Source organism: Callionymus lyra, chromosome 2, assembly GCF_982586985.1.
Source record: "Callionymus lyra chromosome 2, fCalLyr1.hap1.1, whole genome shotgun sequence".
In the NCBI taxonomy this organism is placed as follows: Eukaryota; Metazoa; Chordata; class Actinopteri; order Syngnathiformes; family Callionymidae; genus Callionymus; species Callionymus lyra.
The window spans coordinates 23,061,519-23,085,877 of record NC_141819.1 but is presented as its reverse complement, the minus strand read 5'-3'; the positions used below and the strand labels follow the sequence as shown (position 1 = coordinate 23,085,877).

At 38.3% G+C, this 24,359-nt stretch overlaps 2 protein-coding genes and 1 non-coding gene across 3 annotated transcripts; 2 read left to right on the top strand and 1 right to left on the bottom strand.

The window, feature by feature from the left end:
- Positions 1-307: 307 nt before the first annotated feature.
- Positions 308-379, top strand: trnac-gca (transfer RNA cysteine (anticodon GCA)). The gene has a single exon. It is a non-coding gene; the product is annotated as a tRNA-Cys (tRNA).
- A 482-nt stretch (positions 380-861) lies between these two features.
- Positions 862-12,522, bottom strand: LOC148086001 (plexin domain-containing protein 1-like). Its single transcript, XM_087782826.1, has 13 exons — positions 12,198-12,522; positions 6,836-6,951; positions 5,107-5,250; positions 4,963-5,032; positions 4,645-4,767; positions 4,456-4,574; positions 4,288-4,387; positions 3,563-3,658; positions 3,367-3,448; positions 3,237-3,297; positions 3,015-3,138; positions 1,448-1,608; positions 862-1,384 (listed from the first exon to the last, which is right to left on the bottom strand). Exons 1-13 carry the CDS (start codon positions 12,271-12,273, stop codon positions 1,262-1,264), a joined length of 1,395 nt encoding a protein of 464 aa, XP_087638952.1. The 5' UTR covers positions 12,274-12,522; the 3' UTR covers positions 862-1,261.
- Positions 12,523-23,554: 11,032 nt separating this feature from the next.
- Positions 23,555-24,359, top strand: LOC148086000 (dickkopf-related protein 3-like). Its single transcript, XM_087782827.1, has 3 exons — positions 23,555-23,711; positions 23,899-24,073; positions 24,149-24,359. Exons 1-3 carry the CDS (start codon positions 23,559-23,561, stop codon positions 24,352-24,354), a joined length of 534 nt encoding a protein of 177 aa, XP_087638953.1. The 5' UTR covers positions 23,555-23,558; the 3' UTR covers positions 24,355-24,359.

Sequence of the window (24,359 nt, the reverse complement as noted above, 5' to 3'; positions counted from 1 at the left end):
TCGATTGCATTCCTTAACGTTGTCGTCAATTTTTTTTATATAGTTGCTGAAGAGAAATGACGCAATTTGAAACACTTAACTGCAAAAAAATTTTTTTTCTTTTTAGAAACGTTTTCTCTACGGTTTATTGTTTGGCGTCATCTGCTGGTTGTTTGTAGGTCACCTGATCATGTCTTTTGTTACGTTATAAAAGGAACTTAATCACATGGTCGGTTCTAAAACGATATGTGTGTACATAACAAATAACTACTAACGCCCAACAGTGTTTAATTATATATATACAATTATGAATCCTCTATTGCAGCACGGGGGTATAGCTCAGTGGTAGAGCATTTGACTGCAGATCAAGAGGTCCCCGGTTCAAATCCGGGTGCCCCCTCATTTTAAAAAAGTTACATAAAATTATATTTTGAAAACGTAATTTGCCCTGATTTGGCTTCTTGGATAAAAACATCTTAATTTTGACCTCAAACGCGATTTTATTCAGCTTTCGGTTTTTTTGTGACAAAAATGATAACTGAATGCTATCTAAACATTTGCTCACCTTTGATGTTCATGTTTTTGTGACAATTCCAGTCAAATTAAATGGATTTACACCAGGAGAGTGTAGAAAGGTATGTATATATAGAATAGATATATTATTTAACTTAAATGCATCCGTCTTTCCTGAAGAGACACATGCTAACAGCTAACTAGCTAGTTAGATTTTAGTGAATCTTAATCTACATTCCTGGTTAACCTCCAACCGTGTAAGTAATATTTTTCTTGCTAACATGTCTTTTGTTAAGGCTTAGTCAAAGACCAATGTTCCTACTGAATTATTTATTTATTTATATTTTGAGAAATGTCTCTCAACGAGTTTGTTCCAAGACGTTTAATGGAAAAGCAATTGTAAAGACAATTGTAATTATCTTTCCTCAGTACACTTCTTATTGATCCATGTATTTTCTATATGTATTCTTCACACTGATGATAAAAACAAAAAACAACACACATTTTAACTTGTACATACATTTGCAGTTTGACGGCTTTTTCAAGGAAAGGTTTTTTCTTTTTACAGTTAAACATGTATCTCACAACCTATATAGTCTTTTGGGCAAAGTGGCAAATCCCATGTTTAGTAACGGTACGTGTAACAGAAACAGCCAGAGTTATAAAGTGTAAACCTCCCGGCTCTAAATTCTTAAATGAAAACTCCGTAGTCCATACTTAATCCAAGTGGTTGGTTTTTCAGTCCATATATTGACATTCTTTCTGTGTCTCAACAGCACTGCTCGGCTTCGATGAACACTTCCTTCTCGTGACCCAGCTCCACCTCGGTGTAGCTGGAGTGACACTCCTGGTTGTGGAACTTCATGGAGGGCCAGTAGTTGTTGGAGCGTCGCTGCGCGAGTAAGACAGACTTGAGTGTCATTTAAACGACGTTGAGCACTTCGTATTTCCTCACCTGCATGAGGTAGAAAGGTGGAGCAGTGGTGGGGTGTGTGTTGATGTAGTAGACGGCCAGTAAGGTCAAAGCTACGAGAAGAGCCAAGGCTCCCACCACACCTGCGATGATGGCTGTGTTCTCTGTTATACTTATAAGGGCCGGAGAATCCGTCTGTAAATCTGCACACACGTGGAAAAAAACAACCAAAATATTTCTCTGTGGGGCAGAAATATACAAATACAACCATACTTCATTTTGCAATAAAATGTCATCCCATGCTTTGACCACAACGTGTCGCTAGAGAGCTATTATCATGTTCATTCTGAAAAGAGCATGATGTGCAGATAAGTAATGTCAGGTTTAATGGTGACGATCCATTATTTTAACGAGTAAAATCCGGAGGTTGCCAGAGCCTTCTTTGTACAATTGATGCTGGGTTTTATTAAACTTCCAAAGAAAAAATCTTGTTCCTGGTGAGTTGCAACATTGCAAAATTAACACCAGGACTCCTTCAAGAAACATCTTAAGATGTTTTTATTTGTTCAGGCTATTCCTTGATTTTCTGGAACTCCTGTTGTGGTGTTGTATTTGATAAAGACATGTCTCTTGTTCAACACTGTAGAAAACTGACCAGAAACTGTTTCCTTCAACTGAGAAAAATCTCTAAACTTAGGAAAATGCTGTCACAACATGATCTGGAGCTTGTAATCCATGCGTTTGTTTCTTCTCGTCTGGACTATTGTAACAGTTTGTTTTCATGTCTTAACAAGAAGGAGCTGTCTCGCCTGCAGTTGATTCAGAACTCTGCAGCGAGAATTCTGACCCGCTCTAGTAGAAGAACTCACATTTCTCCGGTCCTTAAAACTCTTCACTGGCTTCCAGTTTCTTTCAGGATCAACTTTAAAATTCTGGTTCTTACTTTCAGAGCTATTCATGGTCAGGCTCCTCCTTACATCACTGATCTGATCCAGCCTTACACCCCAGCTCGGGCTCTGAGGTCTGTGGATCAGAATCTACTTATGGTTCCACGCACACGGCTCAGGACCAGAGGAGAGAAATCTTTTCAGGCTGTTGCTCCTAAGCTTTGGAACAATCTTCCTCTCTCTTTGCGCTTGATGGAGTCTACTGACTCCTTTAAGAAACATCTTAAGACGTTTCTATTTGTTCAGGCTTTTCCTTGAATTTCTCGAACTCATGTGTTGTTCTCGGTGTTGTCTTGATCTTTGAAGTATGTACTGTTTTGAGTATTGTTTTGATTGTTAAAGCGCTTTGTGACCCTGGTCTCGAAAAGCGCTATATAAATATATATTACTTACTTACTTACTTACTTACTTATTAGTTTTATCTTGACCTTTAAAGTATATACTTTATTGAATATTGTTTTGATTGTTTAAGCGCTTTTTGACCTTGGTCTGGAAAAGCGCTATACAAATAAAAATTACTTGAGCATTGGCTTTAATTTGGGTTGTATGACCCCTGATCAATCAATACGTCTGTTCCCATAAATGCGTTTTTACTTTAAATTATTCATGAACTATTGTTAACCATGAGGTTTTTCTAGTATCTGCTAGGTCTGGAGACTCACCACTGGTGGCAGGCTGGTCCTTGAACTCCGCTGCAGATTGAGTTGGAGCAGGTATGGAATGGTTGATAAGTGTTGTAGACGTCTCTGGTAGGATTGGGTTAAAGTCCTCACAAGTGCTCTTAGCCTAAATACAACACTTATTATTATTATTATTATTTATTGTCACACGTCCATTGCCAAACTGAAGCACTGAGAAAACGTTGAAAACAAACATCTCCTCACCTCTTCAGGACAGTTGTAGTCAAGCCACTCTTGGCGATGTCGATCAATACCATCCGAGCATCTGCAAACCAATGAGAATATAATCACGAATGAACATTATTGTCTGTATGTTACACAAGCATCAACATACCTTTGAAGAGTGTTACACCAGCCACATCCAGATGTTGCATTGGAAGTGAGGCAGAGTTCACATGAGGTGTGTTGAAGACAAGCTGTAGGAATCCATTAAGCAATATTTAGATTCAATTTGATTAAACTGATTTGTATAGTACAACTGTTTTTTTAATAGTAATACTTAAAAAAAAGATTAAATTCGACACACTTACTGGGGAGTGGTGTAAACTCAAAAGCAGATCTGTTGACAATCCTTGTGGTGTCAATCTCAACGCGGTGATATTCATAGATTGTCCGTCGTTTTGCATCTTAAATCAAACAGGATTAATGCAAGCTCACAATGCAAAACCATCTTATTTGTGGGGTAAACATTAAGTCAATATTATAGTAAAAAACATTATAGAGAAAGTCCATGAACTGTCCAATTGATGCCGTGTTAAAGAAGCCAAAGTGAAACAGCTCCAGAAGAGTCTTCTAGTTGTTTCCTTGGTTGCCTCCAACATTTCCTCAGACTTGTTACTTAATTCGTTCATACATTTTCAACAATCCCTTAATGTGTTACAGGACACAAGTTCCGTCAAAGGTTTTACAAGCCCCCCCCCCCTCCTTTCCGATGTATTTAAGCCATGATTCAGGGATCTTGGGACATTTTGAGGTAGTGATGTAATTAGTCATCTTTTCCTAATAATTCCGAGCCACCTCCTTTTCGACCTTTGTTTTTTTTAAAACGTCATTTTAAATCCGCCGCATATATCCTAATAAGCCATACTTGTACAACAGCCCTCTCCAATTCTCCAGAGCAATATTGTCATATTCTCCAAATTCTTGACAAGATGGTTAAGAACAACTCGTTATATAACAAACTTGAACGTGGAATAAATGAATACGAGTTGCTCATACGTGTATACGTAAATTCAAGTCATGTCAGGATACATACCAGAAGTCTGTCCAGACGGGAGAAAAGCCATGAAAGCGTCAGAGAGTCCAACTTTCACAGGATGTTCAGTGGAGTTTATTTTCACCACAGGTACAGGGATCTAGGCACAATCATTCCATTTCATTAGCTCTAGTCTAAACATGGTGTTTATAATCCAGGTCAACTTACTTCTCTGTAGTTAAAAGAAATAGTTCCATTTTTATGAAGTGCAGCCTGGAAGACGAACGAGCCTTCGTCCTCACGGTCTTTTAGCCGTACGTTGTCCCACTGGACTACAAATAAGTTCCCTACACAGAAGGGGACACAGAACCAGTCAGAAGTCCAGACGCCCATGTTAGTGAAAGTTATACCACTCACCATTGTCTGAGTAGCTCACTGTTGAGTTTATAGAGAAGCTGGGGTCGAAGTTAGCCATGAGAGGTGCAATGTACTGTGTAGCTGTCAGCATTCGGTGAGTGATCTCCCCCATGAAGATGAAGCCTGGGCAAATTTGAGAAACATCTTTTACCGTTAGGAAAAAAAACGTTCTCAACATATTAAGGGAAAAGGTGATTGATTATAGGTGGTGTTGCAATCTAGATTAAGGCATGTTTTGCAGAAATACTTGGTAGAGATTTTTGGGGTACTGGGGTAGGGTTTCCTGTGTGATCTTCTCTGTTTGAGAAGAGCACTCACCTCCAGTCGCGATGATGATCTGCCTCAGGTAGTGTCCATAAAAGGGAAAATCAAAAGAAAGGGCCACCCTCTGTTGAAAAGAACCGTTACAGACGTGACACGGTGTTACCTTCACATACAAGTTGTGTTTCTCGCGTCTCTCACCGCTGCTTGTCGATGTGTATTGGATAGTATTCCATGGACTCTGACTTGGCTCTTGTGTAGCCCGTTCATGTCCACCCACAGCTCTTCGGTTCTTTTGTCAGATGGACCAAAACTCTGCCAGGTGTAGTACTTGTGGGCGTCCACCTGAGATGGTTGGACTAAGTCAGTATTTATTGCACATCAGACAACACCAGCATTGATGTCTGGTTAGCATAAGCTCAGGAATGATTGTTCCAAATGTGTGATGGATATTGTCTGGGAACACTCTGTCCCTTGTGTCTGTGTGAGTGAACCATGTTATGCTAGTACATTAACCATCCAGCTGATGGTGCTGTTTACCCAAAACCTACGTCTATTGGCCCATGTGCCAAGTGGCGCCCCCTTCTTGATGACATTATTAATGTATAGCACAGCTGAAGGTGATAGAATCGTAGTTCTGGGGTTGAGTGTGGGCTCGGAAAGTAGAGCAGTTAAATTAAATGCGGTGCCATTTCTGCCGCTGCTCCATATACTGCGACTGACCCATTTACTGTCTCATCTTCACTGCCTGTTTTCTACAGGGGGAACTTGGGGAATTCTCCGCGAGACCCTGTGACCAATCATCAACATTTCATCTTCAGATTTATTGAAAGAAGCCACAGAGAAAAGAGATGAAGCATCTTGCAAATTGGGATCAGACGTCCGACCAAAAGAGGCAGGGGGAGTTCAGCACTTGAGAGCTCGTCCAAGTGAGTCATTCACCAGCACACACGGCTCAAACACTGAGGCCCTGCCGGCTCAGACAAACACTGTAAGTTGGCTTGACACAGACGCAGTCTGTTTTCAATTTACAATGTCAGGAGAAGAAAAAAAAAAAGACAATCTATTTGGGTTGTATTTTACTGATGCTTCAATGAACAACGATGGCACACCAAATAAAGACACATTGCCAGAACGCCAGCACGTCTAAGAGATAATGAATGGAAAATGCCACATCTTTATCCGCTAAATCCAGTGACTCTCAGTATCAGATACAGTTACATTTCCTGCTAAACTGTTTTCTTCTTGTGTGCAGTATACTCAGATTACAACATTTATTTACAAATATCAACAAATATTTGTCCATTTCTTTTACATTTAAGTTTATTTAAAGTCAGATTTAGTTTACAAAAAATCTAGTATTTTAAAAGAAATACGTTTTTAAAACCTTGACTGGATTGGTCCTGCTCTTTAAAAGCAGCAATATGTAAGATTGGAAATGAAAGTATCTTGCTCCTCCAGTGTCGAAACAGTGCAACTACAATATTTTGGAACGACAACATATTTTTGTTTCAAAGTAAAAAATATTTAGTAGTGCTGCTTTAAGTGGTGCCTGAGCTAAGCTAATCCACATTGGGGTCAGATAGGAGACAATGGAATAATGAAGGCAAAAGGACAAGTCATTATTTAAGATACTTTTGCTACAGAGTTTGATCTCTAACAGGCTGACGTAACTCTTTGACTGACTTCATTTTGCTAGTTTTTCAAGATTTAGGACAAAAAGCTCCATAACTTTACTCTCCAATAAACAAGAATCTCTTTGTTCGGGCCATATTCACGTCTTTCTAATTCGAGAATTAGTATCACTGGTTGCTTTTTTACGGTTGCAATACATTCTATGTCTTGAGTAGTTTGACTTAAACAAGATTTACTGGTTCACCACACAGCAAACCTCTTATGCCTTTATGACAATTACGAGTTGACGTCTCACCACGATGCGTGTCATGTTGTCTGGCAATGGGCTGATATCGACCCCTCCTTCCGTTGGCTGGTCCCTTCTGGTTCTGTGAGTCGGGTACTCGCTTCTCTGCAGCAGAGTCCTGCCAGCTGCAGTGACAGAAAGAACACAAATCAACAGTTCCCTTTGGGAGCTTTAGCAAAATCATAAACAAGAATAACTTTTTTATTATAAATAGTATAAAGGGATTTGAAAGCATGATACCACATTGTTGTTTTATTAGAACCTTGTAAATAATTGTGGCTACATGTGGTTTGTATTCATTTTTATAATCCAGCGCTTTAATAGAGGCCACAAAATAAAAATAAAACATGGATGAAATCTTAACAAACAGGCAGATAAATGGACCAAAACAACACATGCACTGTTGAATTTATGACTTTGCTACACAAGTGAGCCTGGTTGACGCACCAGGGCCTGTCTAATATGTATCTTTAAAACCCTTTATCACAGTTATAAACATATTTATAATTTCTGTCCACCTGAAACGAAACGACTGCAATTTTTTGCTAAAGTGTGTCTGAAAACCTCAAAATAAATAAAAGCCAAGAGAAAACCAAGAGAAAGTTATGTCTACCACATCAAAGTTCGTATTTTATAATGCTTTTAACACGCTCCAAAAAACTCACCTTACAAGATTGATTTAAAAACCTATATCCTACATATAGCCATGGCTGAAGATGAAAAAAGTGTATCCATGGTAACGTATGGTAACATGAATTAATATTCTTGTTGTGCTGTCAGCCATCACTTGTTGTATGTTAGCCAGATTTGCAGATTATGTTGTGCCTCCAGTGTCTTACTCACAACCTCCACAGTTTTCCTCCCAAACCCACACCCACGCTCAAGTCGTGCTTGTCAGATTTTCTTTGAGATCGTCACAACGTAGGTAATTTATCCGGCGTCCGCTTTATGTAACCACCAAAGGCCACAACTCTGATGTATTTCCAGTCAAGCATAACCTGTTTCACACATTCAATGCAGAGGAGGAGAGAACTGTTGCCCCCATCTTACTTTTAATGTCTATCTTGAGACTTAGCAGATTTGATTCAGCACTTAACTCAATTACACAATAGCTTAAGTTTAAGTTTATGAACTCTGTCAGGTTAATGCCTTCTTTAATTTGTTCGCAAGTGTAAGTGTTAATGGTTTATCTGTGGTCAGCTCTTCTTTTTCAGTGCCGTCTGGTCGTAGTGTGTACAGCGATGTTAAGAAACGGAGCAGTGTGGGAGGGGTTGAATTGTCTTTGCACCACAGTTGCAACAAATTGGTTCATGGTGTTGAACCAGATGGGAAAAGTTCTTTATCTTCCCTAACAACTCACTAACTGCTTCTTTGTTTCTCTTTTAAGCTATATAGTGGAGTTCCTGAGTAACATGATGGACTTTTACACAAATCTTTATGCTGTTGGGAATATGCGAACAAATTGAAGATCATTGTTTTAATCTTAAAGATAATTTACTGAAAAAATTAGAAATGTTGGAAAATGTATTGAGATTATAACAGGGTAATGGTTCTAATAAGGAATCCTGTTGTATTTCATCTCAGAAGAAGTTATTCCTCAGTTTTTAGAGCATGGAGCACCTAAGTGGGTCAGATTAGCTTCCAGCTCACCTTCAGCGAACAGCTGGGGATGTAGCAGGTCGAGCTTTTAGTCAGGTGTTTTCTCAACTCCTGCTTCCTTTTGATGAGATTTGATCTTTATCCCTGATCTGCTGAAGTATTTCCTTTCCCGGTGTGTCTTATTACCATGACCAACTGTCTGCAAGCGAGTCCAAGAGAATGTCCACTGTAAAATAAAAAAAGGCTTTTGTATTTACAACCAGGTCTGCAAGACATATGTTTGGTCTGGTGACTCTGAAATGGAGGACGCGAAGTGAACTGGATCAATGTGAGGAAAGCCCCTGATCTGATTTCAGAAATCGCCTTCAGTCATTGTGATAAATTACAGCTGAATAGATTTATAGCATACTTAAATGCAACATCTGCAGAATGTTTTCGTGTCCTAATAAAAGACTATGAAGGCATACATAAGTACTGTTAAACAGCCCTACTAACACAATAATAGAAGAATGTCTTATATTTGCTGATGAGTCAAAATATTCTAACTGGTTGATGGAAAACAAAACATTCAGACAGCGATATTTCTTCTTCTATTTTCAAAAATGATGTGGAAAATCCCCTCTAAAGGAAAATTGCAGGCAATTTGAATTTTGAAAAAATGAAAAATAAATAATATGTTGTTTTAATGGGAGGAGGGTGGTGAAGTGGGTGGTGTGTCTTTCTTAGTTCACTGAATGATAAACTTTACATTTTATTGATACGTTCACACCCTTGTTTCTGATCATGAGCTGAGTCTAGTAGCCATTGATTCCTTTTACCTGACAGCAGATTAACAAAGTTCAATTAAGGTATTCATTCATCAAGTCTACTTGGGCCCTCTTGGGGATGCACTTGTGCACGTTTAGTTTAGAAAAATATCTTTCAGTGACCAACCTGCCAGGGTTATCTCATAATTATATTATTCATAGATAATATCTTCCAAATCATGAATTGTTTAAAATGATGGCCACAGTGCTCAAAATAGCACCACTTTCACATTTTGAAAATACTTTTCATTTTTTTTGGTTCTCAAATGTAGACTTGAATCTTTCCCAAAAAGAGCTTAAGTTACACATTTCAGTCCGTCTGGTCTGCAGAATGACATCCAAGAACTAAAGCTATCCACTTCTGTTTAAGCTCTTCGACAGGTTCAGACTAAGCCAAGGAGAAAGGTTATACTTGGTTTAAAGAGGTTTTATAGGGCCAAGAGTCGCAACAGATTAATCGGTACAGATCTATAATGATATGTTTTTAACCATCCAATTCTAATAGATAATAGTAACAATGACGATGAAAAAATACATGTTGCAGTGACACTAGCTGTAATAAGTGCTCAAATTGCTTTCGCAGTCTAAGGCATCAGGTTGAACAAAATGTGTATTTACCAAACTGTCTGTAAAAGAAAGTATGAGTTGATCATGATAATTGATCAATTTATCTTCATTAGCTCTGTGTTTGTCATAAAATTCCTTTTACTCAACATCACTTCTACTTTTATTGGAAGTCTCTGGTTAATTGTAAACATTCACAATCTCTTTTCCTTAAACACTGATGTCTTTATATGTCACCGTATCAATATGAACATTTATCTACTTTGATTTTGAACCAAACTACATGAAGTGACTTGGCAGGATTGATTTTACCCAGAGTTGGACATGTATAGACTAGTATCAGGAGTCATTGTAGAGTATCAATATAATTTCAATAATTAGGCAATTAGAATGTTTAATTTGGCATTGTAAAATATGACCACTAATAATGAGCAAAGCTTTATCTCTGACTTTGCAGCTTTTAAGATTTGTTAATGATTTAAAAGTGGTTTTCACTTTTATTGCATGTGACGTACAATTCCTCTTTCCAGATGGCGCTGAGTGCTTGTGGTCAATATCTTTGCCAAATATCAAACTCGAAAAAAGAATCTGGAACCGATTTAAGAAAAATATTGTTGATGGGAACATAAGTCTTGCATTCTTATAAAAATGTTCCTTCATCCAAAAATGGATAGACATTACATAACCTGACTGTGACGGTGAACAACGTTGATGAGTTAAATCGATCATTGTCATGATCAATACATGATCAATTACATTCATCTTTTTGTTCTATTTCTAATTAGTAGAGAATTAAAATAACTTATTTTGTCCTTTGAATCTGTTTGTTGTCTTACTATACAGTTCTTAAATCGACATCACCAACCCTTTTTATGGAAAGCCCCCCATTTACTTTCTCCAAGAAGGAATGTTTGTGTCTCTTATAGAATTTCATTAGTATCAGATGCTTCCCTTTAATGATTGTTTTGTGTTTTGGTCAGAACATTTTAATAGTTCTGTCAGGATGAAGCTGCGTCCCAACCTAGCAGCACAACTGATGTACACCTTTACCTTCACTGTCACTTCTTTGATCTCCTATTTCACAAACAACAACACGAACAACATCAAACTCTAACTCTTCTGTTTATTTTCTTGTTTTTTTAAACCATTCGTCATGGCAGGTCTCTCTTCTGTCACAGAACTCCCCTCTTGTGGTTGTCACCAATTCCACATTTGCATTCACGGTCCTCTACACCTCCCTTCATTCCTCTCCAGAACTCTGAGTCATTGGTTGCTAGCTTGATTTTAAAATCAGCACCAGAACCTTTGAGAAGTGGTTAATGTTGGAGCAATTACACAACAAACCTTCAAACTTGTGATGTGAGTATGTCACAGATACATTCTCTTGACTAAATGTTGCTTTAATTAACTCGTTTTTTCAAGGTTATTCAAAGATTAAAAATTAAACAGCTGATATGCTGTAAAGTAAATAATTGATTGAATAACACAAAAGGAATACCAGAGGACTTTCCTTCCTTTATGTCAGTTAATGTTTTTAGTGTCACCTACAACGTAATGGTCTGAGCAAACTATTTAGGAAGATTAGAGCCAGTAAATACCTGCTTGTACACATACTCAAGTTATTAAATAAGAAAAAAGGAAGTTGTTTAAGCAGTATCTAGCATGTGTCAGGTCGCCCTCGGCAAAATGAGGAGCCCGATCAGAGGAACTGGGACCACAGGAGAGGCCAAGAATCTGGAGCATCACTGTTCTGATTGTCAGAGGAGGAGCATCAGTGGTAGATCCAGGGCTAGCTAAAAATAATGCATCTCGAAGGAGGGTAAAAATAAATACATGCCTACATACACACACGACGGGTTGTTTAAATGCATTAATAAAACATTTCTAACAGGGAGGATTATTGACAGTGAAGCCACGAGCTTCAGGTTTATTGGGGTCACATCTGTTGCTTTTGATGCTTCTCTCTTCTTTTTATTTTTTCATGTGTCCCTTTATGGACTAAAAGAACAAATGATGAATAAACTGTTCATCAGATGTTACATTTCTAAACAGGTCGTTCTATCCCTGACAGAGTCAACTCCTTTCAATTAAGCCAAATCAAACACACTCATTGTTTCACTTTGAACTATGAAGGTTTTAGTGCCTAACAAAATCCAGACAGACATGCAGTGACTTTCATGAGCTTCCTGTTACTGACACACAAGAGTGTCCAGGGAACTGCTGGCTTCACAGTTGTACATATGCAACAACTCCAGCCAAAATAGAAGTAATAGAGTCGTGCAGCCAAAAACATCAGCCCTCCACTGTCCATCACTTAAATGTGTCAAATGTAAAAAATCACCAAGTACTTCCAGGAAAGAAATACTCAACTGAAGCATTTTTGGGATTTAAAGCAGGCTTACCTTCGTGCTCTTGAGCCCAGACTCTACCCAGTGCCACCTGGGAGAGACAGATGAGGAGAACAGCACAAATCCCCATGTCCAGCTGACTCTTCTCCCTCCTTCCCAAACTCTTTATCACTCTTCTCTCCTTCTCCCTCCTGCTCCACTAGAAGAACAGGGTGCTTAACTCCTCCACTCCCCCACCTTCCGTCGTCGCTTTTCCTCTCCAACACGCTGATTTTTCCTCACCTTCGCCAAGGTTTAAAGCTTTTCTTTTCTTGTTAACAATTTCTCTCCTGCATTGACATCTGGATCAATGTATTTGTCATCTATTATCTTCGATCAAGCTCACTTCCCCTGTCTCTCTCACTATCTCATTTCTGTTTTACAGTTGTTAATTCTTTCTCCAGAAGAAAATATTTATGCATGCCCACATGTTCTTTCCTTCCAAAGAGCAAAAAGGGGTTGGAGTTGGGAGGAGCTTGTCTCCCCCATGTGCAAGCAGACTGAACCAAAACAAACGTGTTAAACGGTTGTCATTTCCAGAAAGAGGTTTCCCCTGACCTAATGTTCAGAAAACACCGTCCCCCCCTTCAAGGTTTTCTGTTTAACAATGTTGTTTTTTGGAATTCTCCCATCTCTGCACGAAACCCAGAGAATGTTTTATAGAAGTTCTCTCTGACTTCTCATGTGGCCATAATCCATCTGATTGGAAACTGACAGCAGAAAACAAATGTGAAGTGAAAAGGGTGTCTGGGAAATGTGAAACTTTTTTTAAACTTGAAAATCGAATTACTCAGATATTGTTGTCATGTATACAAATGAAAATGTACGACTTTTTCGGTTGCAAAGCAAAGTCAATCATGTACAACTAGAAAAAGTGTTTTTTTTGTTCAGGCTTTTCCTTGATTTTCTGGAACTCCTGTTGTGTTCTCAGTTTTATCTTGACCTTTAAAGTATATATTTATTTATTATACTTTATTGAATATTGTTTTGATTGTTAAAGCGCTTTGTGACCCTGGTCTGGAAAAGCACTATGTAAATAAAAATGACTTACTTACTTACTTACTTACTATTATTGTATGCAATATTATTGATCTACTTTATTTAATCTATAGAATGTGATACCTTTTTTCAAGTTGTTTAGTATCATTTTATTTCAAATGAGCTAAATGGGACAGCAAATAGAAGTAGCTTTTTGAGACTCGCTCGCACAGCACACAGTAGGGGTGAGTTCAGCAGAAGTCTCACTCAACAGAAAGGATGGTGCTTTGATATTCCCTTTTACTTTTATCAACATATCCTGACTTTTCTATCAAATTCCTTAAAAAACCCTGACTAAGGGTTGGGATTATTTACAGAATAAACCATTCCTGTTTGGAGTTAGAGGGAGAAATATATGTTCCTTTTTAATGTAGCGACTGATGTATTCATCTTCGCCCAATAAAACACATTTAAAAACATTCAAATACCTCAATACTGCTCGCCCAGAAAGTTCCCTCTTAAACAAGTCTAATTTTTAAGTTTGTTTGCAGCAGAAGATTTCCGTCTCTCAGTTGATCCCTGAAGTCTTTCAAACACATAGCAATGTCTTCTAAAAACAAGCTGAAAAAATAGACTTGTTAAATTCTTTTTGGAGCAATTCCTTTTGTTGAGGCTTCAATACAAAATGGACGTTACAAGTGAGCACCATGGAGTTATTTGAATGTTTTAAAGTGTGTCAACTGAACACCGGTCGCTACGTAAAATACATTTTGTCTATAACTGTAAAAACTGACAGATTACTACAGAAAATAATCCCAATCCTTAGTCGACTATCACTTCAATGCAAATATTCTCGTAACTTTATCAGTGGAGGTCACAAGGTTAAGACTAAAAACTATCTCAGTTGACCGATCTGTTGTCCTATAAGTATTGGTTAGATTAAGTATCAGTTAGTTCTGAAATGTGAAATGTAAATTAATTGAAATTATTACACTCATCAAAAAGGCAGCATTTTACACTTAGTTTTTATTCTTGGCATGGACATTTCCAATATATCTGTACATGATGTTTATCTGAGTGAAAATTCTCTTGTCTTGTTTAACCTGGACTTCATCCCTAAACTTAAGCCCTTAAAGGTTAGGTCTCAGAGGCGTGTCATCTCACCTAATACTGCAGACAGTTTTTCCTGCTAATTTTGACCCTCTTTTCTTCAATTATTGCCTAAACGTGGACAATTTGATTCACTGTTTCAGTAATCATTGTGTTGAAATACTGGATCAAGTTGCACCTGTTAAATCAAACTGATTTCTTCCTACAATGAGATGGTGGAAACTGTCAGATCTGATTACATTTGGAAACTGGTAGCAGCAAATAAGAAAAAAGAGTTGTTTTGAAACGAACAATTCTCTCGTGTCTCCTGCTTCTCTAATCACGCCTGTCTTCTGTGAAGCTAACATCAATGTTTTGTTGAGATTTTTCATTGACAAAATTAAATTGATCAGAGAGAAAATCTCTCCCCCTTTGTGTGGAACCCCTGCTGTCACTAAACCTGTCTCCACCTCGTGGTCTTCCTTCAGTGCTCTATTTCCGGGTGATATTTCGGCACTGGGGAGCAAGATGAAACCCTCCTCTTGCTCTTCTGAGGTCCTTCCCTGTAGGCTCTTTATCAAAGTGTTTGATATAAATGGGCCCTGGGTTACCAAAATGGTAAACCTCTTCCTTTCCTAAGGTTTTTTCCCCAATGCATTTAAACATGCCATTGTGGAGCTTTTGCTCAAAAAGCCAGGCTTAGACCCGACTGACCTCAGTAATTTCAGGCCTATTTCTAAGCTTCCATTATTGTCCAAGATCTGAGAGAAAGTGTGTCCGAGCAGCTGTCTTTGTTCCTGGATCATGAGCAGATTCAGTCTGGCTTCCGTAAACCTCACTCTATGGAGACAGCCTTATTGAAAGTGTCCAGTGACATCATGATGTCGGCGGATTCGGTTAAATACACTGTTCTGGTTCTCTTGGATCTGTCCTCAACCTTTGACACAGTTGATCACCAGATCCTGCTGAGAAGACTCAGGGGTGAAGTGGGACTTTCTGGGTCTGTGTTACAATGGTTCTCCTCATACCTTTCTGGGCGCAGTTTTAGTGTATCTGCCAATCAAATGAGGTCCGAATCAGCGCATCTGTTGTGTGGAGTCCCTCAAGGTTTTGTTCTGGGTCCTTTATTGTTTTTGCTGTACTTGATTCCCCTCGGTAAAATCATTCAGAGATTTCCTGATGTTTCTTACCACATTTTTGCTAATGACATCCAGCTCTACTGCTCTTTTGATCCAACTGAGCCCCAGAGCCAAATAATGGCTGAGTAAAAACACTTTGCATCTTAATGTGGACAAAACTGAAACTTTGGTTAGTGCTCCTGATGATAATTTTCCAGGGTTGAGTTAATACTTGGGTGACTCAGGCCAGTCTGTCAAACTGATTCTGAGAAATCCGGGTGGTGTATTTGACATGTCTCTAGTACAACACTGCAGAAAACTGACAAGAAACTATTTGAGAAAAATCTCTACACTTTGTGGAACATTTGTCACAGCATGATCTGGAGTTTATAATCCATGAGTTTGTCTTCTCATTTAGACAATTGTAACAGTTTAATTTCATGTCTTAAGAAGGAGGAGCTGTCTCGCCTGCAGTTAATTCAGAACTCTGCAGGGAGAATTCTGACCTGCTCTAGTAGAAGAACTCACATTTCTCTGATCCTTAAATCTCTTCACTGGCTGCCAGTTTCCTTCAGGATCAACTTTAAAATTCTGGTTCTTACTTTCAGATTTATTCATGGTCAGACTCCTCCTTACATCAGTGATCTGATCCAGACTTACACCCCAGCTCGGGCTCTGAGGTCTGTGGATCAGAATCTACTGATGGTTCCTGAACACACTTCAGGACCAGAGGAGAGAAATCCTTCCAGGCTGTTGCTCCTAAGCTTTGGACTGATCTTCCTCTCGCTCTGTGTTTGATGGATCTACTGACTCCTTCAAGAAACATCTTAAGACACTTTTATTTATGCAGGCTTTTAGTTGATTCTCTGAGACTCCTGTGTTTGTCTCTGATTACATTTTAAGCTTATATTTGATTGGGTATTGTTTTAATTGTTTAAGCACTTTGTGACCCTGGTCTTGAAAAGCGCTCTACAAATATTACTTACTTACTCACTTACAAAAAGAAGAAAGAAAAGAGTGAAGTTTGAGTTCATGCCTCAATTTCTATATTCTGTACTGCCACCAAAATTATTCATGTGTTGTGTTTACAACACTAGAAATAAATGTTTCCGATACTGATTCTGAATTCCAATCTAAGCTCACATCAGTTAACATTCATCTGTTCTTTATCTATAATCATACACATTAAATCACTTAATTGTCACAAATCATCCATGAAAGATTCATCTATTAAGCCTAGCTTTAAACACTATGCACATAGGATAAATATGCCAAAATAACACTGCGCTACAATGAGTTAGAAAATAATCCTAAACTGCTCAATTACTGTAAACATGTCGTAGTATATTTGGTGTACAGAGAGGAATCATGGGTGAACTGTTTCCATCTGTATCTACACTGAACGTTGCTGCGTTCAAGTGCACTATTAGGACCAAATGTTGCCCACGTTTGCCTAACCTGGCTGTTCCAGACAGATGTTTGAGGGGGTCAAACAAAGTTTGAGTGAAGACTCAGTCAAGGAAAGTGGAAACAGGATAACTGCCCTCTCTTCTTTCTTGTGTTTTGAGGAGTTAAAGCCAAATGCCTAAAGATTATCTCACTATATCATCATATCCAATTTCCTGCTTATTCCAGCAAAATGTCTGCAACATTTGAAAGCAGCTGTGTATACCCGCACACAGACAGTGATCTTTTTGATAAAGATATTGTTATAACTTTGCTGTTTCGATTGTGCAGAGAGGATTGCATAGAGACTATTATAACTGTGTATTAGTTCCCAGAATGTTTTGTTATTGTTAAATAACCGTTTTACTCAGTCGATGTTTCAATATTCTCGCTCACTTTGGTTAAGAAGTAGTAAAGAAAAGAGCTAACTGATGCAAAAGTGAAGTTTATATTTCGTTATGTGAAAATCTGGTTGAGATTTTAAAAGTAGCAAATGATTATACCAAATAACCGAGCACATTAAAGTGAGCATGATAACTTGATAATCACAACACACAGCACATAATGATGATGAACAAAAATAGGATAACATAAAACTCTATTATGTTGTACTTCAGGCCTTTAATAAGAATGATTGACTGGCATGGTGGGGAGTGAACCTTCAGCTGGAACCTTTTTTTCTTACTCTGGTGAACATTTTGACTTGGCACACAGCAGCTTCTGCCTGTTTCACATTAACAGTGGATCACAGTCTCCTCTGGTTTTTGTTGGACACACAACAGAGTATTAAAACATTGAAATGAATCAGCATATAAACACATCTGTTACACCAAATAGACTTTCAAAAATTAGAAAACAATCCCATAAAACTTGGTTGATATTATAACACGTGGAAAATCGAAGCCATAGATGACACATGAACTATCACAAGACTAGGGTTTGGCTCCAGTAACATGGTACCATAACACAGTGGTTCACAACCACCCGTCGGGGGGCCATTAACGGTCTGTGAGACATTTGTTACCAAGCACAGAAAGACAAAACAATTTCATCTAATATCTGTTGCGATTCATTATTACTTGCAATAATAGATCAGATTTTCTAGAAAGTAGCATTAGTCTGTGACTATTGATATGTCAAGACACTTGATTTAAGTTTACTCAAAAAATGAACCTGTAAACAACCAAAATGAATAAAACAAAAAATATTTTTGGAACAATTGTTGTTGCAGAGAAATTAGTGCACAGCGGAGCTATTATGGTGATATGTATTTTTCCTGCCTCTAACCTTTTTTTTGACTAATGCTATTTTAATGTTTGCTGTTTTTATCTCAGTGAAGATAATGCATATATTAAATTAGATTAGATGGACTTCATTAAACATGTAAAAAAGGTTGGGGACCCCTTTTGTGATGGCACCAGTCCTGCCATAAACGGTACTAAATAGACAGTTGATCAACACATTTTGTCATTTTCCCTGATCATATTTTGTCTACAATTTGAAGATTCCATGATAATGTTCACACAGTCAAAGGAGCCAAAGCTACCATGTTTTACTAAAGACACGGTTTTCTCAGGCCTCGATTTGTTCTCTATTAACAATCTCATGATGTGCTCAACGAAAAAACTTTTTTTTTGTGGCTTTGTCACTTCTTAGGTGCAGTATAGAGATAAGTACCGATACAATAGCACGGGTCGAGACATAGACTGTTGTAACCAGACCAACATGTGTCAGTGTCACACACCAGATTTCATGTTATTTTCTCATGTATTAAAAAATGTAACGATGACAGTTATTTACGTCCCATATTATAGATTTTAGAAATGTCAATGTTTCAAAAGTAACTGTTTGCAACTGATATCAAGAGGATACACTTAAATACAAGAAGAACTGTAGAGTGTAAATCATGGAAAAGTGTTCCTCTTGGCTAGTGTCAATGATGTGTCCTCTGTAATTTAGACTTTAAAAACATGGTTTTAGCAGAGGGCAGAGCAGCTGTGCTGTCTTTTGATGGCCAAAATAATCAGATTCCTGCGGCTGGACAAATAGTTTAATTGTTACTGGAGATTTCAGTTGTTAAGTTAGTTGGTGCTAGGGCCTCTGGGATACCTAAGTCGCTAGAATACATCCAATATCAAACTTCTGATTTTTCTTTTTCAAAATCTTCATACTCGTAGTTAATTTTAAAAGGAACTTGCTCAGTGTTCGAGAAAGAGGAATGTCCTCCCCCAACACTTGGCTGTGGGGCATTTCTAACACCTCATTGAAAAAGTAATTTTATGAAGACAAAGTGTACCAATATCTAAGTGTTGCTTGTTCGTGAGTACGATTTTATTTTATGTTGCCAAGAAAGTGTCATGAACAAAGCCTTCTTTGTAATAACCTTTTAAGACATGCATTTACAATTTCAATTGGTGCTTTTATTAATTTTTAGGAACAACACACAGTCACAGCACACACAGAAATTATGAGTGATTGTTATATTCACTAATACATAACAAAAACCATAGGTTACTTTTTTACTGGTCATTTTTTAAAGTAACAACACTATTTAATTAATGGCAACAGGGCTAGCAACACTGAATGACTTTTCTACAGGTTGCACAATGACCCAAACTAATAAATAACAGCAAAGATAGTATAAGTATTATTTAATTAACATTTAATTTAACCAGGAAAAATATTCAAAACCTTACTTCGATTCAGTCCTCTGAACAGTAATACATTTACAGTACATTAAAATGACAGCATAACAGATAAGAGAAGTCCATCAAGTAAAGGTATTTAAGGATAAAAACTAGTCAACTTTATGTCTGAAAAAACAACGTTTTTCCACCAGTTGTGGGGGAAAACGTGTTGGCAAAGGGAAGAGTGAGAAACAGCTGATGGTTGGATGTGTTTGTGCTTGTTTGTGTAAATATTGTACAGATGTTAGCGGCCAGTAATCAAAGAAGAGCCTTTTAAATAAACGTGTACCAATGACACTGCCTCCTAGTGGACAGGGAAGTTCATCCCATCTGTGAGAACAGTGATGTGTATACAGTTTCTGTCACTTCTTTACACAAACAGAAAAAAAAACTTAAGTTTTAATCTACTTTCAAGTATAACAATAAAATGTTTAAAAAAAAGCTAGGGAGTCATCAATTAGGTATTTACTGTATATACGTGCACTACTTGTATGACACTTCCTTCAAGAGTGGACATTAGTGGGAGAGTTTTAGGTACTTTTTTTTATAATTGAAAACATTTGCTTTATTCTGTCAATATCTATTTTTTTAGATTAATAAGTAAATGCTGTACAGCAGCAAAGGCTTTTGCAGGGAATTAACAGCCTGTTCAAGAACCAAAGCATAAATAATTGTATCATCAGCATAAAGATGCACATTAGCATCCGAGAAAAGGTGTTGGACATTCCTGCTGTACAAGATAAAAGACCCCTGTGGCACCCACTTGAATAGCAAAAAAAATTGGAATAGATTTCCTCATATTTACAATACTGGGTTCTTTATAATCTATATAAAAGTAAGAAAAAAAAGTTTTTAGTGGCATTTGTAATGATAAAATATACCAGAAAACATGGTGAAAAGGTTTAACGTGGAATAGATAAATAAAAGTGGCGTGGAGATGAAGAGTTACATCAGAAATAAAAACAAAGTTACATCAACCTACATTGTTTTGTAGTTTTAGATGTATAAAAAAGGCTCTCGGTCTCATAAATAGACTTACGACCGAATTAATACATCACTGATTGGATCTAATTACACCCCCTGGAAGTCATTTCGGGTGAGTTAAAAAAGCAGATGTCTCGCGTGTCATATCAAAAATGCCTCATAAAACTCAACACCCAGACGTTAACACATTGACCAGGTTGTTTTGGGGCTGGGAAAGCAGACTCCTCGTGCACGCCACCATTCAGAGCTCCCCGGTGGGGGGCCGAGGTCCGTTACAATGGACAAAGATCACCCTGCCCTGACTATTTGTTAGCCCCTAATTGCCAGACCCGCGGCTATGTTGATTGTGACGTGAGCACAATCATTACGAACGTCATTAGCTGAGTCATTAACACTGGGAGACCACGTTAAGGACTGTTTGGAGACACTTATCTGTTATTGGTTTGGGGTAAATAGAAGCGGGGATCTCTAGCTGTAAGTACAAATGGGGAACAATGTACTTAAGGGACGTGAAAAGAGATTGGAGAGGGGTAACAGTCGCAGTAAAACAAATGAAACCCCATTAGTTTGAGACATGTATAATTTGATCACAAATGATAGTGTCATGCTTACTTCATTTTCAGAGCTCTTAAGATAAGTATTCTTCCTATTCAACATTCCCAAACTGAGTCGATTCCATCCCTTGAGAAAGTTTTGGCAAAATGTAACATTTCTACACAATCTCGATGTTATTTATTTGCATAATTGATACAGACACTGCTATTGTGTTCGTTAATTGATCACCAATTATGTCATTAGTCTTAAGTTTGAGAATGTTCTGATAAGAATTTAAGCACCGGGAGCTGTGATAGCTCCAGATTTGACGATATCTTCGCCGGCGATCTGCTCTGTCTGACGCTGGGATATATTTAAATGTCTCGTCAATTATCTCCACCATCTTAGTCCAGGGCGGGATTAGTTGGTCCGTGACTAGTGATGGTGTCGTCAGATAATCGTAGCTTGGATTTGTACATGCAGAGCATGTTAGTACTTCACAAAAGACGGATCATTATTCTGACCACTTTTAAATGACTTGTTTTATCAAGTACTGCCCTTCGAAATGGAATATTAGCACTTTTGTTTTGTTGAATATGTAACCTAAAATTAAAAGATGACTAGACACTAATCAATTAAAGAATAGTAAAATAAGTTGGTTAAGAGGTGTTGATGGAGAAAAAAACAACTTAATTAAGATTGTCAAGTTGGTGTGTTTGAAAGTTGAGAACTGTTTTATTTCAATAAGAGGAACTGAGTACATTTGTAAATATGAGGAAACAGTACATAATAATAACCTTCAAATCTCCCCTTATTTAACTGGGTCAGTCATTAGCCTCGTGCAGGGGACTAAACCAAATCATATATTCATATTATTATTGTCTTTTTAACAAAAAAAAAGAGAATAATGTATGTACATGTTTGTTTGGGTGTCTAGTGTATTTAATTTATTAAATTAAATGTGATTTCAAACGTATAGAAATTGACATTAATTGTAAAACTAATAAATAACATGTATGTATTGTAAAATAATATTGTTAAAGTTGTACCAACAACCCTTTGCAAGTAACCATGGTCTGCGTGTCTAGATTTTCTTTAGTAGCATCAGAGGACCAGAGAGCCAGGACGCAGGAATTCAGGTGAAACTATAGTGATGAGGTTAAACAGTTGGAAATAGGCGAAGAAGGAACGAGATTGTATCAGGTTACTGTCTCTTCAGAACACTTCAAATAAACCCCTTCATTGCTTCAGAGCTTAAACCTTAACATATGAAATCATGATGCAAGATATTTCTGGACAGACCTTGGTTCACACAGGCATAACAAATGCGTTGGTGTATATGTGATGGAACGTTGGAGGCAGGAAGAGTGTCAGGTTCTTGCCAAAGTGAAGCCATGTATTTTTGACTTTTCTGTGAACAAGACTAAACAAATATGATTATTGCGGTCTCACAGCTGCACACGATGCTGTTTGCAGCTGTCGTGACTGCGTAATTTACCACAGATTCCTAAAATATATCGGGCTTATGGTGGCCAAATGGAGGCTCCATGTGCCCACATGTCGCAGTATTTCAATGGAAGACATCCTCATGATTTTTTCATCATGTTTTTTCAGCCATGTTGCACACAATTTGACACTGAATCATACAAAAGTTTAACATTTTAGTAAAAAATAAACATCTTATTATTTCAGCATCTTAATGAAAGTTTCCTTTTTCACAGACTATTTAATTTTTAGTTTATCTTCATTGATATTGTTATTTATATTGTAGTTCTTTATAATGTTGTTGTCCATATTATTCATTATATTGTCATAATAATGTCAGATGTATTTCTGACATTTCTTTTGTGTACTTGACATCAGGCGGGAAAGAAAGCTCTGCTACATCATTTAAAAAAAAACATTTAAAAAGTGAGAAAAGTTCTTCTCCACCTGAAAACTGATCATTCATGTTAATTATATTTAATGAGATCAGGGGGTCGTCTGCAGGGTGCACTTCTGCAAATTGCTCCCAGCATGGGGTCAGAAGTGGGATAGGGTAGGGGCCGCTGGAGGTCAGGAGAGGGGGACGGGTGTTTGGACAGCGTCGGGGGGGCTCGGCTTTTATAGCTGTCACTCAGTGAGCAGTGGAACGTGACCGCTTTTGTTTGTCTGGTGGAGATAAACAGTCAGAGGTGGCGCTCATCTGGATTCTATTGTTTACAATTGTTGTCAGTCCATCACGTCTGACCTTCCCTGCCGGCCCGCAACTCCCCTCTTTCCTCGTGGTCCTGCCCGATGATTGGTCATTTAGCCGCTAGTTTTCTGGCCATGGGGGGTGACCCTAGCAATTTACCTAATCTATTAACCACTAATTGTTCCCTCCTACCCTGTTGCTTGGACAAACAACCCAGTGGGAGGGGGAGGGGGGGGTGCAGATGAGCCACCGTGACCTATAAAAGTCAAGCTTAAAGTGGAGCACTGTCACTGCTCTCATCCCGGCTACATTTGCTCACGTCGCTTCTAAGCACTATAGTCTTTTTTTTCAACCTTACGTCAAGATGTTTTGGAGTCTGAGGTTGGTCCAACTGTGTCTCTGCTTCTCCTGGGCTGAAGCTCATATTTGGGCCTGGATGCTCAACATGCCCCACAGTCCCCCCAAAGAAGGAGGAATTGCACGGAGAGAAAGTTCTCATGCAGCCAGAGTGGCTACGGTAAGTTTCAACCAATTTATTATTTACTCAATCAGACGATCGGTTTATTTACTAAACGGATAAAGCGAACAGTTACTTCACATGTTGTTTGTCTGTGTGTTTGCTATTACAGCAGAGTTGACTAACTTATTATATTAATGAATAATTGATAACCTGGATAAAGAGAGACTTTTTTCTTCACGTCTAGGTTGTTTGCGACCACGACAGAGCCTGTGGCCGAGGCTTCTCTTGTGATCGTCATTTTGGTCTGTGCGTTCCTCTGCGAGGGGAGGGTCAGTACTGTCGGAGGGACGCTCAGTGCGTCCGTGGACTCAGTTGCATGTTTGGAAAATGCCATCGCAGCATTCCCACCGGAGAAGAGGGTAAGAATCTTTGACTCCAAGAGATACGGTTGAACCGAAGCAAGAGCAGACGACAACGATTCTGTCTCTCTCCAGGTGCCAGGTGCAAGTTTGACAGAGATTGTGGCGCATCCATGTGTTGTGCTCGACACCACGGGGAGCAGGTGTGCAAGAGACGACTTCTGAGGGGCGAGAGCTGCTTTGTTCCCGACGGAGGGCTGGCGTTCAGTATCAACCAAATCTGCCCGTGTGATGACGGACTACTGTGCCGGGAGAACAGCTCGCTGCAGTGGAGAGAGTGAGTAAA